General features: G+C 47.4%; 4 protein-coding genes across 4 annotated transcripts; 1 reads left to right on the top strand and 3 right to left on the bottom strand.

Moving 5' to 3' along the window:
• Positions 1–4,857: 4,857 nt before the first annotated feature.
• On the bottom strand, positions 4,858–8,525 carry LOC307091281 (zona pellucida sperm-binding protein 3-like; the record flags this gene model as incomplete). The annotated part of the gene is made up of 8 exons (XM_079758230.1): positions 4,858–4,928; positions 5,168–5,262; positions 5,514–5,605; positions 6,210–6,327; positions 7,064–7,241; positions 7,657–7,760; positions 7,885–8,012; positions 8,340–8,525. 8 exons carry the CDS (start codon positions 8,523–8,525, stop codon positions 4,858–4,860), a joined length of 972 nt encoding a protein of 323 aa, XP_079614356.1.
• Positions 8,526–8,878: 353 nt separating this feature from the next.
• Positions 8,879–9,681, top strand: ufsp1 (UFM1-specific peptidase 1). Its single transcript, XM_079758208.1, has one exon. It carries the CDS (start codon positions 8,893–8,895, stop codon positions 9,595–9,597), a length of 705 nt encoding a protein of 234 aa, XP_079614334.1. The 5' UTR covers positions 8,879–8,892; the 3' UTR covers positions 9,598–9,681.
• A 716-nt stretch (positions 9,682–10,397) lies between these two features.
• Positions 10,398–11,789, bottom strand: LOC307091280 (endonuclease domain-containing 1 protein-like; the record flags this gene model as incomplete). Its single annotated transcript, XM_079758229.1, has 2 exons — positions 10,398–10,982; positions 11,601–11,789. 2 exons carry the CDS (start codon positions 11,787–11,789, stop codon positions 10,398–10,400), a joined length of 774 nt encoding a protein of 257 aa, XP_079614355.1.
• Positions 11,790–13,738: 1,949 nt separating this feature from the next.
• Positions 13,739–15,062, bottom strand: LOC307091279 (endonuclease domain-containing 1 protein-like; the record flags this gene model as incomplete). Its single annotated transcript, XM_079758228.1, has 2 exons — positions 13,739–14,335; positions 14,769–15,062. The coding sequence occupies 2 exons, from the start codon at positions 15,060–15,062 to the stop codon at positions 13,739–13,741; spliced, it is 891 nt and encodes a 296-aa protein (XP_079614354.1).
• Positions 15,063–15,324: the final 262 nt, after the last annotated feature.

Below are 15,324 nucleotides of genomic sequence, written 5' to 3'. Positions count from 1 at the left end.
ACAACCATATGCTTTCCCCACATCGGCGGGAAAACACGGCACACGCAAAGTACATCCATGGAATCAGCCGTTCAAAGGCAGTCTGCATGAATCGTATGACAACTGGATGGCAGGGGTTGCGGACAAGGAATACACCGCAGGGGGGAACATGACAGCCGCAGCTCGCCGCATACTAGTAGCCAGGGTGCTTTAAGCGTGGAACATGCTGGACACGGAGCGGGTGAAAAAGTGTGTGTGTGTGTGTGCGTGTGTGTATGCGTGTGTGCGTGTGTGTGCGTGTGTGTGCGTGCGTGCGTGTGTGTGTGTGTGTCACTCTGTTCGAGCCTGCACGAGAGTTCAATGTTGCCATTAGCTGTTACGTCTTTCTGACCAATCGCAGTTCAAGGCCGACCTGGGCTGTACCACTTCAGGAGGGGGCGCTCAGTCACTCCCCTCTAGACAAAATCGAATTGGTTGCGACGTTGACAGATTGGATGTGTTGCGTGTGTAGATTGAGTGAGAGGTTGTGGTTGCACAGCTCAGGCTACCGGACGGCGCTTCAAAGAACTTTTATAAACGCAATATTGTTATCCCGCAGTAATCAGCCAGGCGGCCCCGAAACGTTAACGGCCCACAGGGAATTCTCCCGACTCGCCCGATTACCACTCCGCCTCTGTGTGTGTGTGTGTGTGTGTGTGTGTGTGTGTGTGTGTGTGTGTGTGTGTGTGTGTGTGTGTGTGTGTGTGTGTGTGTTTTAGCATGCGTGCAGGCGTTATTCGACCTAGGTTACTAATACTCATACTAGTTTAAATAATACATTTGATAGTATTTCCCATCTTTGCTGAGCAAGAGTTTTGTTCGAAAGTTCAGTGATTGAAACAAATAAAAGCCCGGGCTATTGAAGTTTTACGGTACCACTGTCGTGCACCTACCCGATGTCAAGTGGACCGGGTTGAATTCACTGCGGGTCTCTCTTCTTATAGCCATCTTACAAAAGATATTTTATTACTGTCCTTCTCACTACCCTAACACTCCCTGATCTCACTAAAAGGCTAGCCGGCTACCTCTAATGCCCAGGTCTAACGACGCGCCTGCTCATATTACTAATTATGTATTATGAGTCGGCTACTTTAATGTACACGACCACAGGGTCCATGGTCAATGATTGGATACCCACACTACTGTAGTCTACTACCTATGCCTGGCTACACCCAATGAGTCCAGCTCTGATTAGTGTCATCAGGGACACCTGGGTTTGATGTTGACCCCTCTGGGAACAGGGTCTATTGTCCGTCCATTTAATACACCAGGCAGTCAGTCGCCACCTACGATGGTGTGAGCAAGTGGATTGGGACAGAAAGGGCGGAAAGGGTGTCGTGCTCTTATTCAAAAGGAACTTGGTTCGATCCCCCACTGTCTGTACGACTCATCCTCAAGCAAGATGCCAAATCCATAGCCACTGCAAATCGTAAAAACGTTTCAATGTCTAAATGGGTAAAACACATTTGAAAAATTATCATTCATCCATATTCTGCAACAAGATGTTTCAACATCTAATAGTGGATGCGGTTCCGTCAACGTAAAACCAAGGTTACCATGGACACTAATCAGAGCTGGGCTCATTGTGTAGCCAGGAATAGGTAGCATACTACAGTAGTGTGGGTATCCCATCATTCACACTGGACCCTGTGCCTGTGTGCATAAAAGTAGCCGGCTCATAATACATAATTAGTATGATGAGCGACACCTGTGTTTGTCTGACGATGAAGCCTCCACGGAAACAGTCCAATATAATACAGCATGGAGCGAGAACCAAGCAAAGATTAATAACCCAAACAGAGGGATTCACCCTATAATCTAAGCATCTTCTGTATGATTTAACATTGAACACCATTGGCACTGGCCTTTTGTGTGTGTGTGTGTGTGTGTGTGTGTGTGTGTGTGTGTGTCTCTCTCTCTCTCTCTCTCTCTCTCTCTCTCTATATATATATATATATATAAATAAACCATAGACAGGTCTCTGTGAGCGTGTGCTTGATCTGAACGCAGGTCTGAACGCAGTGTGGCGCCCCGTCCTCGTGGTGCTGCGCTGACGTTTGAGCTGTGTTTGCTCTGAGCCCCCCAGGGGGCTGTTTGCTTTCCTCTGGGCCAACATGACAAAGAAAACAGAGAGGTGGTGGGGGGGGGGGGGGGGGGACAAGGTACGTGCTGCGAACCATGCAGCGCAGTGTGTGTATGTGTGGGTTTATGTGTGTGGAAGAGGGTGGGAGGGTCTTGCATGGAGTTGGGGTGGGGGGTGCCTGGGGTGGTGGTCTCGTCACAGCGACTCCTCGTGCAGGAAAGGCAAGCAGCCGTCATATTTGGGATGAGGGTGGGGGTGGATGAACCCAAAGTCTCCTGCTCTCTCTCACACTCATACACAAACACACCCATACATTAATACATACATACATCCGTATGTACAGACACACACACACACACACACACACACACTTACATTAATACATAAATACGTATGTACAGACAGACACAATCACACACACACAAATACTGCATACAGACATAAATGTGTGCTCGCCCTACCTACATATGCCCACGTGCATGTTTTACACATGACCACACATGAGCAAACAGCACACACACACACACACAAACACACACACACACACACACACAGACACACACACACACACACCTATAATCGCAAATGCCGACAGGGGTCAACATTTCAAACAGCTGGGTCAGAGAGAGTTCACATGATAGTCAATAGATGCCAGGAAAGTCTCTGTTTGGAAAAGGTGCGCATGTGTGTGTTTGTGTGTGTGTGTTCTGGTGTTCATGTGTGGGTGTCTGGTCGGCTGGCGCGCCACAAGACAGGAAAGATTAGGGGGACATAAGAATGGAGTGAGGAGGGGGGAGGGGGAGGACGCCGGGGGGACACAGGAGCCAACGCTCTCGGAAGTCATTGTTCTCCGAGGCGTCCACGACACAGGCTCCACTGCGGCCGCCGGCGTGGTCACCTGGTGTGTGTGTGTGTGTGTGTATGTGTCTGTCTGTCTGTCTACCTGTGTGTGTGTGGTGTGTGTATTTGCGCACGTACAATATAGTTTTTTGTGTGCGTGAGTGGGTGTGTGTATGTGTGTGTGTGTGTGTGTGTGCGTGTGTGGTGGGGGGGGGGAGACACTTAGAGCACCGTCCGGCTAGCTGGTTTCACAGTCTTTGTTGTAGCTCTGTTTACTTTCTTTGTTGCGGTATCCTTCATATTCCGCCTGAATCTGCATCACTTGTGGCTATGTGGTGAATCACAACTTTCCGCATTGGCATTGCGTGGCGGACAGCAAAGACCCACGTGTGTGCGTAGTTTGAATGACATCAAACACCCTTCCATGCCTTCTCCACAGCATTGTATCAAAGCCAGATAACCCAAAATCGTCCGCCGCGCAGCGGTTCTACTTTTGAAAACTAGAGGCTAGGAAAATACGGGATAAGGGATATAAATGTTGTGAAGTACTGCAGAAGGCCGGAAAACTTGTCAATGGTCACCCTAATTTGCACGTGTGTGTAGATAGACTGTATGGTGCTGGGGGTGATGGGGGTTGCAAAGAGTTGTCCCACCGGCCTCTAGCTTATCAGCGTCTCCTGCCTTTGCCCTCCAGCATGGCACCGGGAGCTGTACCATCTGCTGCAATTATAGCGCTACTTGATGACCACATGTTGGTTGCCAGGGCTACCGCTGGTCTTAAAAGAAGTCAAGCGATACCGGATGGATTCGAGAATGGTCGATGTGACTCGAAATTGTACAGCAAATCTTTTATTTTACGTACTGAATGAAACGGGACCCGAGTTGGAAGCAGAATGTTGACAAAACTGGTTGAAGGGAGGCAGGAACTAAGACATAGGACAGCTGAAACATAAGAACATGCACCATTATTTTCAGCATGAGGCTTTTAGTTGATCGACAGTGACAAACCAGCATAGACGTTTAAGATCATAGAAGACATACTGACACAAAAACGATAATGCGCCGGCACGGTAGAAATATAAATATCCCACTTAATTCAAACTTGTTGCCATCCCTCCCTCCTTCTCTCCCATATTTATCCCATATCTCCCATAGCTGTGCTATTCTGAGCGCGGTGCTATCTCAGCCAGTCACCCTCTCCCTCTTCCATCCATTCATTCGTTATCCTCCGCTTCCGATAAGGTGTTACACCAGGCCGGGCATTCGCACTGGGCTATTTTCAGGTAATCTTCTTTCGGAGTAACCTTTTACCGTAACACACTTTGGACTCCATCTCCTGGCTGGCAAGGAGGTACACAGAGTCCTTCTAATGAAGGGCTTCTCACCGCACAAAAGGGTTGTGTATGGTCATGGTAGTTTATAATAATGAGCATATGCTATGTTTGTCTCCAGCGTACCAGTACAGTAAACTTTAATACTGTAAAAAAGACATACTGTTTCTACAGACATTTGTGGAAAAAGACAAATAATGATAACAGTGAACACCCTGATGCTTGCGAACAAATCGCCAACAAAGTTGATTTACAATTAGTTTTATTTAGCATTTGAGAAATACTTGAAGACGAGGGCCAGTCTATAGCTAGACAATGAAAAGAAAAACATTTTTTTACCACATTGGAATTCTATCCAAATGTTTTTTATCAGCCATTAAAGATTTGTGACAAATACTTGTTCCAGTACCATACCAACCACACATTCACATCCTCATCTCACTGTGATGTACGTTATTGATGTGGTGGTGTTGGCTTGAAGCTGATGACCGGCGGGGGACCGTGTTGGGACTCATCCTGGGCCAAGCCACACCCAAACAGGGCCGCGGTTTGGACTCCTCAGGGCATGACCGGGATCCGGCCACTTCAGTTGGACTGGCCGAGGCGCTGCAAGGGCCCCACCGTCGCTCGCACCACCCGCACCACCCGCTCCTCCCCTGGAACAGTCATGAATATATGGCCTGTTAAGCCCTTTGAGACTGTACCTGTGATTAAGGTCTATACAAATAAAATGGAACTTATTTAATAAAGTCGCAAAAGAAATTTGACCTCTCACTCGATACAAAAAAATACAAAATATAAGTTGAATATTAAATTCAAAATACATAGAAAGTAAAACATGGAATACAAAAATAACTAATATAAACAGATAAAGTAAAGATACTTGGGTATTTACAATGCGGAGGATGCTCTCTCTCGCTCTCTGCGTCTGAACAGTTGTTACAGTTACAACACGCACAGACTTCCACGCTGCCTTCAGCCGGGCACCAGCTGAAGAGGGGAGGAGGGTGTGAGGAAAGGCGGGGAGGTCTTCATGTGAGGAAGAGCCTGACAAAATTGTCCCCTCAGAAGGTGCAAAGCTTATGTTTCAGAGTGTGCCATGAAAATACTGTATTTTGTTTGTGTGTTTGTGTGTGTGTGTGTGTGTGTGTGTGTGTGTGTGTGTGTGTGTGTGTGTGTGTGTGTGTGTGTGTGTGTGTGTGTGTGTGTGTGTGTGTGTGTGTCTGTGTGTGTTTGTCCACCTGAAGGTGGGGCTGTGGAAGAAGCAGGCCTTGTTCTGAGAGTCTGGTGCCTTTGTAGCCAGAGTGGCCCTAAGGTCACAGCTGATGTACATCTGAAACCACAAAGCACAGCAGTGGGAGCCCATTTCAAATCAGCTCCCTTATAAGACCAAGATTGCAAACTGAGTGACAACAGATAAGGGCCATCAAGGAGCGGGGAAAAGGCGGCCGTCGTACACAGCAAGATTACAGACGTTGGCAATTACTTCTGTAATCACGCTTACTGCAAAGAGGTGTCACATGGATATCATGTGTGATATCACAAGTGGACGTGTTCACTCGACAATCACTTATTGTATGTTGTGCGTCCTGGCACTTAATGTACGCACTTATTGTATGTTGTACGTCCTGGCACTTTATGTACGCACTTATTTTAGTTTGTCGACCTGGCACTTAACGTTCGAAAAAAAAAATAGTGCCTAGTTGTGTAGTGTCTTATCCTAGCTATCCTTGTTGTCTACGCTGAATGGGTTAACGTAGTGATTGTTGGTGCTTGGCACTTTGTTCTATGAACATCCTTAGTTTACCGACAGCAATATATTGTTTCTCCTTTTTCTGACAAATGTACTTATTGTAAGTCGCTTTGGATAAAAGCATCTGCTAAATGCCCTAAATGTAAATGGTTTGGATGTCCAGCCCAGAACCCTGAGCCATTACCTGGATACCAGAGTAGTGCAGGAAGGGGAAGGCGGGGATACTGAACAGGAGCCGGTCGTCTCGCCTCCTTGGTAGAAACGCAGATGAGGAGCCTGGAACTAAACTGTCCATGAGACAGCTGTGATAGTACACACACACACACACACACACACACACACACACACACACACACACACACACACACACACACACACACACACACACACACACGACAGTGGGTCATTTGGTCGAGGGTTGACAGTAAGGGAACAAATCAAATCACAATTAATGCTAATCACGATACTTTTGTTCTACAGTGTAAAACGCTGCAGACTCTGACAACCAATTCAAACCCAAGTGCCCTGAGTCAAGCGTCCGTGCAGGGTATTGAATAAGGTTCAAGATATTCTTCCTTAGGAGGCTGTGGTCCTTGGGATCTGTGCAGCAGGCCACTACAGATCTCCTAGTTCTCCTAGTCTGTGGTAGCCAGCACACTGTTCTTCACTGCGGCGTGCCTGGGAGGAGGCCTCAAGGTTTGGGAGCAGACTCACCAAGCATGGGGAGGAAGGCCCACTCTGTGTTCGGACTATAACCAGACAGTTTGGAGGCAGTGATGGAGGGAGGATGAGGGACACAATTCAGACCTTCCTGGAGCGCCCCTCCCCTCTATGATGAGCAGATGGGACGCACCTTCAGCCCTTAGGAATGTACCCCCTAGGTGCAGAATGGAGCGGTTCAGGGGGTCCTTTGAGCCAAGAAACGTCAGCCTTCATAACAGTGCCTGAGACCCCAGTTGTTTCCCTAGCTGGCACTTGTGTGTTTAATGTGTTCTTCCTCCCCCCGGGTATGACTAACGTTTTATCTACCCGACTGACCCGTGATTATTGATGAATTCGTAGCCAGGGGATTCAAGGGGTTCGGGGCTGAATGACGCAACACAGTGGTCGACGTACACCCTGAGCGATGTGTGTTGCGGGGACTCCACACCTGCCTCGAGGAACACCAACTCCCCCTGCTGGTTAGTGGAGGAACTACGTGGAGCGGTGGAGCCTTCTGCGGCACAGGACACAGACATACAGGAGGTTTCTGTAAACAAGTATTGCATAGGCCTACTGTTGGTAGTCTGTTAATGTATGAAACGTTTTGAAATATTGGACAGGGTCGAGAGTTCTGTGGAATTATGTCCTTAATGCTAAATTATTATTTTTATTTTACGAATAACATTCCAAAACAATCTTTATGGGTAAAATTAAATATGTATGAGAAAATATTTGTGTAGATATACAGCGTATATGAACAATAAAAAGAACATTGCAAATGGAAATTAAATATTATTATTTAGTTTTGTAATTTTTGTAAAAAATATATAATAAAACTTTGTGAAAGACAAAAGTATTGCTCTCTTTCCTGGCTATGGACAAATGAACCAGTGTTCCCAGTGACCTATATCGGCCTTTAATCTTTTCACCTGTCATGGTGCGAAGGGAAAAGTGCAGCAGTCCGTAGGCGCTGGTAGTGGCAGTCATGGGCAGCCAGTTGGGGGTCAACGGCTGTCCACTCACCATCTGCCTTCTGAATGCATCGTTGATAAAGAGGGGCTATACATTGGAGACCGGTGGCAATTGCCCTATATCATCAGCCTCCAACAATTGGTTGAACGACTGCAACCTGTCACATGATTGGGAATCTGCCTCACCTCTTGTAATGGCACTCAACGGGTATGAGAGTGGTGACATGGTTTAGCATCAGACTTCCCCTAGTGGTGGAGGGAACCGCAGGACACAGCACCAGATGATTGTAATAGATAAGCCAATCGCCGTCCACCTGGATGTGAATGATTATTAAACAAATGTATAGAATTACGTCATTAATGGATTCAAAAGAGTGCCACAAGTTTGGCCTTGGATTAGAACAAGCAGAGAGACATTGGATACATGACGCCAACAGTGGTATATTTTCACATAAAAGGAGTAATTAATTATGATCAGAAACGGGCCTCATTCAATTCATCAATTGAATGTTTAATCAATGTATGACCAACATTTACGTTATGCAATTGATCAGGCCTATGTTTTGTTTGAACTTATCTGAAAAAAAGAAGTTATACAATTAATAGAATATCAATGCAATTTTTTTTCACTCGGTTCTTACTGTGGACTCTGTCCCGCACTCCTTAAGTCCAGCGTGGATGACTATCTCAGACTCGGGGCCTGGTCCGGGTCCCCTCCACGTCGCCCTGCAGGACTCGTTGGACGCTATGTCGCCCAGTTGAAGACACTTGCGTAAGAATGGGATTCTATTTCCAAAAAAAAACTCTCGTTTGGCCGATATCCGCATCTTGGTTTCTTCACATTTTATCTCGAGTCCAGCGTATTGTCCTACTTGCAGATCCCTTTGGTCTGCAATCAAACCACCCTGCACAAATCTCAAAACTATCATACATAGAAAATAGGTCCACGTCGACATCGCTATTTCGTTGGAGAAAAAAAACATCCAAGTTCATCAAATGCATGCACACAACAGGTGTCCTTATCAGTCAACATGAGCGACACAAAGCCATGTAGAAGACATCCACAAAACCGGAACTTAAGATCGGTGCGAGGTCTCCACACGGACTAATAACAAAGCAACTCCACGCAGTTGTTTAACAGACACACCTAACCCTAACGCTGACTATAATCATATGAAAATAAGGTTAACTGAGATGAACAACACAGCAGCAATCGACTGGGGGACAGATCACAACCCGGGTTTGACTAACGGGCCCGAGTCCTTACTGAGACGGGTCCACTCCGGGCTCGATCCGCCGGACTCGAGATGCTCCATGGTGAGCGGAGACTACCTCTACTACCACTACGGCTGTGACGGCCAGGACGACCGAGGCTGGGGATGCGGCTACCGCACCGTGCAGACCATGGCCTCCTGGCTGTGCTTCAGCCGCGAGTCAGGTCGACCCCCTCCGAGCCTCCCGGACATCCAGCAGGCCCTGGTCTCCATGGGCGATAAAGAGGACTCGTTTAGGGGGTCCCGGGGATGGATCGGGACGTTTGAAGCGTCGCTCGTCCTGGACTTCTTCTACGACGTGCCGTGCAGGGTGGTGCATGTGCGTGGTGGAGGTGCGGAGCTGGAGGAGGTGGCCGTCCAGGAGCTCCATCGGCACTTTGAGACGCACGGGTCCCCGGTGATGATGGGAGGGGACAGGGACAACTCGTCTAAAGGGATACTGGGAGTGTGTAGTGGGAAGCATGGGAGTAGTGTTTTGGTAGTTGACCCGCACTACTACGGAAAGCCGCTGGACAAAACTGAGTTGCAAACGCACGGGTGGGTTCGTTGGATAAACGTTTCTTCCCTTGACCAATGCTCTTTTTACAATTTATGTCTTCCACTCACCGAGAAGAGACACGTTTAATGGCTCGCTCACTTGTAGGCCCGCAGTAAAGGAGATACGGCGCCTTCGTGTGGCCAAGAGAGTTATTGCACTAATGTACCGCAAAGATGTTCAGAAGCGATTTTGTTCAAGCTTTTTATAAAGTAGTTTAACAAATACTGTATACGTCTCCTGGAATATCAAATGTCTCTCTTGTGATATTAATTTAGACCAAAATAAATCTGATTTTAATTTCGGTGTTTTCTTTGCACCAAGTTCTAAATCCTGTCATATTGAATTATAAAATCAATATAATGAATAATAATAAACGTATTTATATAGCGCGCGAGAGAGAGAGAGAGACCTCTCATCCACTAGCGTTATTACGCTGACAACCTCTACTGGTGTGGGTTTGGTCAACCCCTTTCCTAGTTGAGATCGCTCTGATGCATTTATTTTTTCAATAGTTTCAACAGTTTCTTAATACTTAGTTTGATTTTTTGTCTGGAATGTGTGTAAAATATGGAAATATTACATAAACTAACTAAGATGTGTAAGTATATGGCGTAAACCCCATAGTATCGTGTCAATCTATGATGTTAACCATATTATTTGTTTGTATGTTATAGACTATCTTAATGAATGAATGAATGCATTTTTTAATTCCAAATCGTATTGGAGGCAGGGTACCCAACCTATATAATGACTTTACTCGGTAACACTTGGTACTGTTAAAGTTCTCCTTTTTTATTGATTCCAACGACCATTAAAAACACCCCGAGTTTAAATAATATAAAGATAAATCGGCCTGTGGAATCATGGTGGTGTGATTCTCCTCCACGCTAGCTGCCTGACACGCAGTCATTGTAGAAGATCTGGAAGTTGTGGTTCGCCGCCATCCTGCCATCAAGGAACTTCTCCAGGGTCTTCAGTGGCACCTCCAGCACCTGGTTGTTGGCCTGGTCGTTGGGGGCGTACGCCGCGAACGCCGGGAACTTGTAGCGCTCAAAGTACGGCGCGTTGCGGTCGAAATTGGCGCAGCAGTAGGCTGACCACACGTAGTCGGGCACGGCCACCCGGTCCACGTTCCCCCTGCGGACGGTGCTGCCGGAGGTGGTCACCCCCGTCACCATGAAGGCCCGCCCGCCGCAGAAGTTGTTGAGGCGCTTGCGGATTAGCCACTGGTGCTGCGCCCAGGAACCCGCAAACTCCCTGGTCTGGGGGACCACGTTGGTGAGGGTGTAGGTGGAGGCCTTGTCTGAGGGGTCCGCCTGGTGGCCAACAGGGTTCAGCTGGCCACGCTCGTACCGGACGGCCTCGGCGTAGTCCTCCAGCATGGCCTGGCTGTCCTCCAGGTCCGGGGGGGTGTAGGAGGAGGAGGACTGGCCAAAGGGCGTCATGTTGCTACTGCCCTTGGCTGAAGCCAGCTGGAGGAGGGGGGGGACGACGACATGGGAAGCAAGTGGAAAGTGAAACATTTATAATGCATAAAAATATGGGAGTTAGTGTCTTCCCAGACAAGGTAAGTAGACTCTCTCTTCGCATTTCTCTTTCCGTACTGCTTCCTGTCCGGCTGTGAGATGAATGAAAGCAGTCGATTGCTGGTAGAGGCACATAAATGGTTAGGCTTAACCTACCTCTTTGTCATTGCCCCCACAACCGGCCAGTACTGTTGGAAATCTGTCTGAAGGGTAGGGGGGCCTGAGCCCCTCTCAAAATATATTGTTGCCCTGGGCTCGTCATGCCACCTGTGTGAGCATGTTGGGAGAAGGGCCGGTAACAGATAATTGTTTTGCATTTGGACTGCAGTACCCATGGGTGTTAATGTCACGTAATGTGCATTTTAGGAGAAATTCCATGAAATCGGATAAGTGGTGTATTGGCAATCAGCAACCCTATTTGCTTTGCCTGATGTGGTAACAATGAGTCATAGTTGAATAACCTATTCAAGGAAATCCAACCAAACCAAAAACACTTAAACTGACAGCAAACCCCAAAAACAAACACAAGAGTGCTCTCCCTCGACTCCAACGCAGAGGGGTCACCTGAGGCTCAAACATCCAGGGTAAGTCCACCGTCTTCTCCCCGTCTGACTTCTTGAAGGTGTACGCCGAATAGACGGGGATGTGTCTGCGGGCATCATAGAGGGTGACGTAGCGGGGCTGGTCCTCGTACTGCTGGCAGATCTTCTTGAAGGAGTCCGAGCTGAGGTAGCCGCGGGGTGGGGTGCCCATGTAGAGGAAGTCCTTGCAATGCTGAACCTGGTTGAAGTCCCCCACCACCGCCCCCTGCCCCGCCTGCAGCAGCAGCATCAGCAGCAGTAAGGAGGGCAGCAGGTGGTTGACGGCTGGCGAGTGAAACGCACAAGCACCGCGCTCTGGTACAGGCATCACAACCACAGAGTTTTTTTTTCTGTGTCCTACCATGGGGTTTGATGGCTCAACTCGCAAGCGAACGCAGCCACTTCACAAGGTGTTCTCTAATCGGGAGATTGGTATGCAAACCAATGTACTCCTCATGCACCTTTACAGCCATCCAGTCCACTTGCCACTCGAGTGCAGTTACATCTGTGAGAATGTAGAGGAAGTACTTGCAATGTTGAACGTGGTTGAAGTCCCCCCCCCCCTGGTAGGGCATGCATACCACAGAGGGTTTTTTGGTTGAATCCTCTTCGTCCTATTTGTTTGTTTCTTTATTCTCTTTTAACACGTTATTATTACACGTCATTAAGCCTACCATGACGCAGTGGCGTCACTAGGCTGTTTTATTCGGGGCTAAAGCCCCGGATATTATTTAATTAGCCCTGAATATTATTTTTGGGTAAATTAAAAAAATATATATATATCTTTTTTCGATATTTATTGGCATAGATACTGGTAACTATGGACTGCATTAATTCAATTCAGTGTATAAGTGATACAATGATTCTAGTCACTAATGGTAGTTAGTTATTTAGAAAGAAACATTAGGATTCCAGGGACATCTTAAAATAAAGTAGCCTAGTCCTTCTGGAAAGATAATAAACAGTTTTAAAACATAACCAGACTGTTTACCACCTCAAGTGAATTAACCTATCGTATCCCCAGTCAGATCCATCTGTCTATCCATCCATATATATATATATATATATATATATATATATATATATGTATGTATGTATGTATATAGTCTGTCTCACTTGCATTAATTTTACTCTGAAGTAACTTGAATGGAACTTTATATGTTTGGGGATAAGCAACACAGCAGTCAGGTAGCTATTTAAAGCTATAATAAATTGCGTATTTTGTTTATTTAGGTAAAGCATTATGAAAAAGTTTGCATGGACAATAAAGCAGACAAAAAAAATAAATATATTTTTGTATGCCCAGAGGGATACTTTTCTTTTCCCTCTGGGCTAAACCCCGGATGTTTATGAAACCTAGAATCGCCCCTGCAGCATGACGAATCACATCAGCCAGCAACTCAGGCATCACGTTATTTATCTGGTATCCTACCAGCGTGAAACCCGCTTTCAATTCGTTTCCATAAATGCAAAGTGCGGCAACTTTCATTGTCCTATCATATATTACTCAAAAGTAGTGAATGTTATCGGTGATCCAAATTACCCTAAGATAATGCCATATATATAGATACATGCACACTTGAATGAGGCGGCATATATATTTTTAACTTCTGGGCTGTTATTGGTTGCTGTCTAATGAATATAGACCAATGAGGCCTTTACAAATATTGTAATTGTGGTATTTAATTACCCTTGATGTGTGTGATAGGATGAAGAAGGCGGTGTATGAGTGTAGAACTGTGCCTAACCCTAACTATAACCTGATGCCCTATACCCAAATTGTGCCAATAGCCCTTTATCCCAGACCGTGTTAAGGTCAATCTGTATTGACCATATAGGTAGATCAAATAAATAATTTCCCTTACAGGCCAGCTGTCCTCTGCTTTAACTTTGACAATAACAAAAAAATATTTTTACATTCTTAAATATTTACAACAGTTTATATCATTCAGAGTATCTCCATAAAAAAAAGACCAGAAAAGTTTCAAAACAGCCAGAAGAGAATATTTATTAAAGTCCAGATATCAAGCATTTTCAGAAGTTTGAAGGCCACCAAATACGTTCAAACTGTATTTTACAATCAAATCACTAAGGCGACATTGTTGAAAAATAGCGCGCCCTTTAATTTTCAGCCAACTGTATAGACGGTGCGACGCAGCCGTCCGTGAAGATCTGAAAGTTCTTCTCCACAAAGGTTGTCTTCTTGATGAACTCCTCCAGCTTCTGGACGGAGAGCTCCACCACCTCACCGCCCTCCCGGTCGTTGAGCCCGTAGTAGCCGAACACGGGGAAGCGGTAGCGCTCGTTGAACGGCGCGTTGCGGTCGTAGTCGACGCAGCAGTACGCCGACCACATGTACGCGGGGACCGCCACGCGGTTGATGTTCTGCCGGCGGATCATCCTCCCTGACGTGATCACCCCTGTCACCACGTAGGCCGTGCCGTGGCAGTAGTTGTTCAGCCGCTTCCGGATCGCCTGCTCCTGGGGCTTCCAGGCCTGCGCGCTGAACTCCCAGGTCTGGGGCACCACGTTGGTCAGGGTGTAGGTGGCCGCCTTGTCGTCGGGCTGCGCCTGGTGCGCGTTGGGGTTAAGGGTGCCCCGCTCGTACAGGATGGCGTTGGTGTAGTCCTCCAGCACCGCCTGGGCATCCTCGAAGTTCATGGGCGAGTAGCTGCGCGGGAAGGGCTGCATCTCCCCGGTGTCGGTGAGCAACGAGAGCTGGGGTGGGATGGACAGGGCAGAGGAAAGATATTGAGGGGAGGGTTTGGGAGTGGGAAAGGGGGAAGGATTATACAGGAGGGGGTGGATGGAATCCAACCTGACTGAAACACTGACCGACGGGAACCGGCAGGAAAGTAGATGAAACCGGATTGTGTCTTCCAGTTGTTTCTCACACACAAAGACACTTTTTTTATTGAGGTTTTTATGTTTTTTATTGAAGAGTGAGTTAGACAGGAAGGTTTGGAAGATATAGGGGAAAATGTGCAGCAAAGGACCATGGGCAGGAATCTGACCCAGGTGGCTTTGGTAAGGACTGGGACTTAATGGTATGCGCTCTACCCCGTGAACCACCGGGGCGCCCCAGAAAGACATTCTATAAGAAGGAGAATCACGCCTAAGTACTGTTTATTTGGTCCCTTAGCGGTCCTACCTGAGGCTCGTACATCCACGGGACGTCGTTGTGGCTGTTGCCCTCGGAGCGCTTGAAGGTGTAGGCGGAGTAGACGGGGATGTGTCCCTCCGTGTCGTACAACGTCAAGTAGCGAGCCTTCTTGTTGTACCGCTGACATATGTTCCTCAGGGAGCGGCGCTCCAGGCCCGTCGGCGGGGTCCCCTTGTACAGGAACTTCCTGCACTCCGGGGACAGCTCCTGTTCCACCGTTCCCAGTACCACTCCGCTCACCATGGCGACCCACACGAGGACCGCCTGCGTCCAAGATAACATTTTTGCTCCACTGGTGTCGCCCGGCGAACCGTTGAGTCAGAGTCGTGGCACGTCGATGTACTTTCAAAGAAATAGGCAGGAGTGGCCTCCAGGGAAAAACCTAAATGTTCTGATGCTCTTCAGGAATGTATTCGTTGCTTCCGCTATTAACTACTTGGTGAGTTCCTTCGTGTCTAACCGTGGGGTACGATGGTTCAACTCGCAAGCGAACGCAGCCACTCCACAGGGTGTTTTCTAATCGGGAGATTGATATGCAAACCGT

This window comes from Pollachius pollachius, assembly GCF_949987615.1.
Source record: "Pollachius pollachius genome assembly, chromosome: 20".
Taxonomy (NCBI): Eukaryota; Metazoa; Chordata; class Actinopteri; order Gadiformes; family Gadidae; genus Pollachius; species Pollachius pollachius.
This window is presented reverse-complemented; position numbering and strand designations above follow the sequence as displayed.

Coding starts and splice junctions, on each gene's coding strand:
- ufsp1 (XM_079758208.1), top strand. CDS start 8,893: ATGAACAACACAGCAGCAATCGACTGGGGGACAGATCACAACCCGGGT.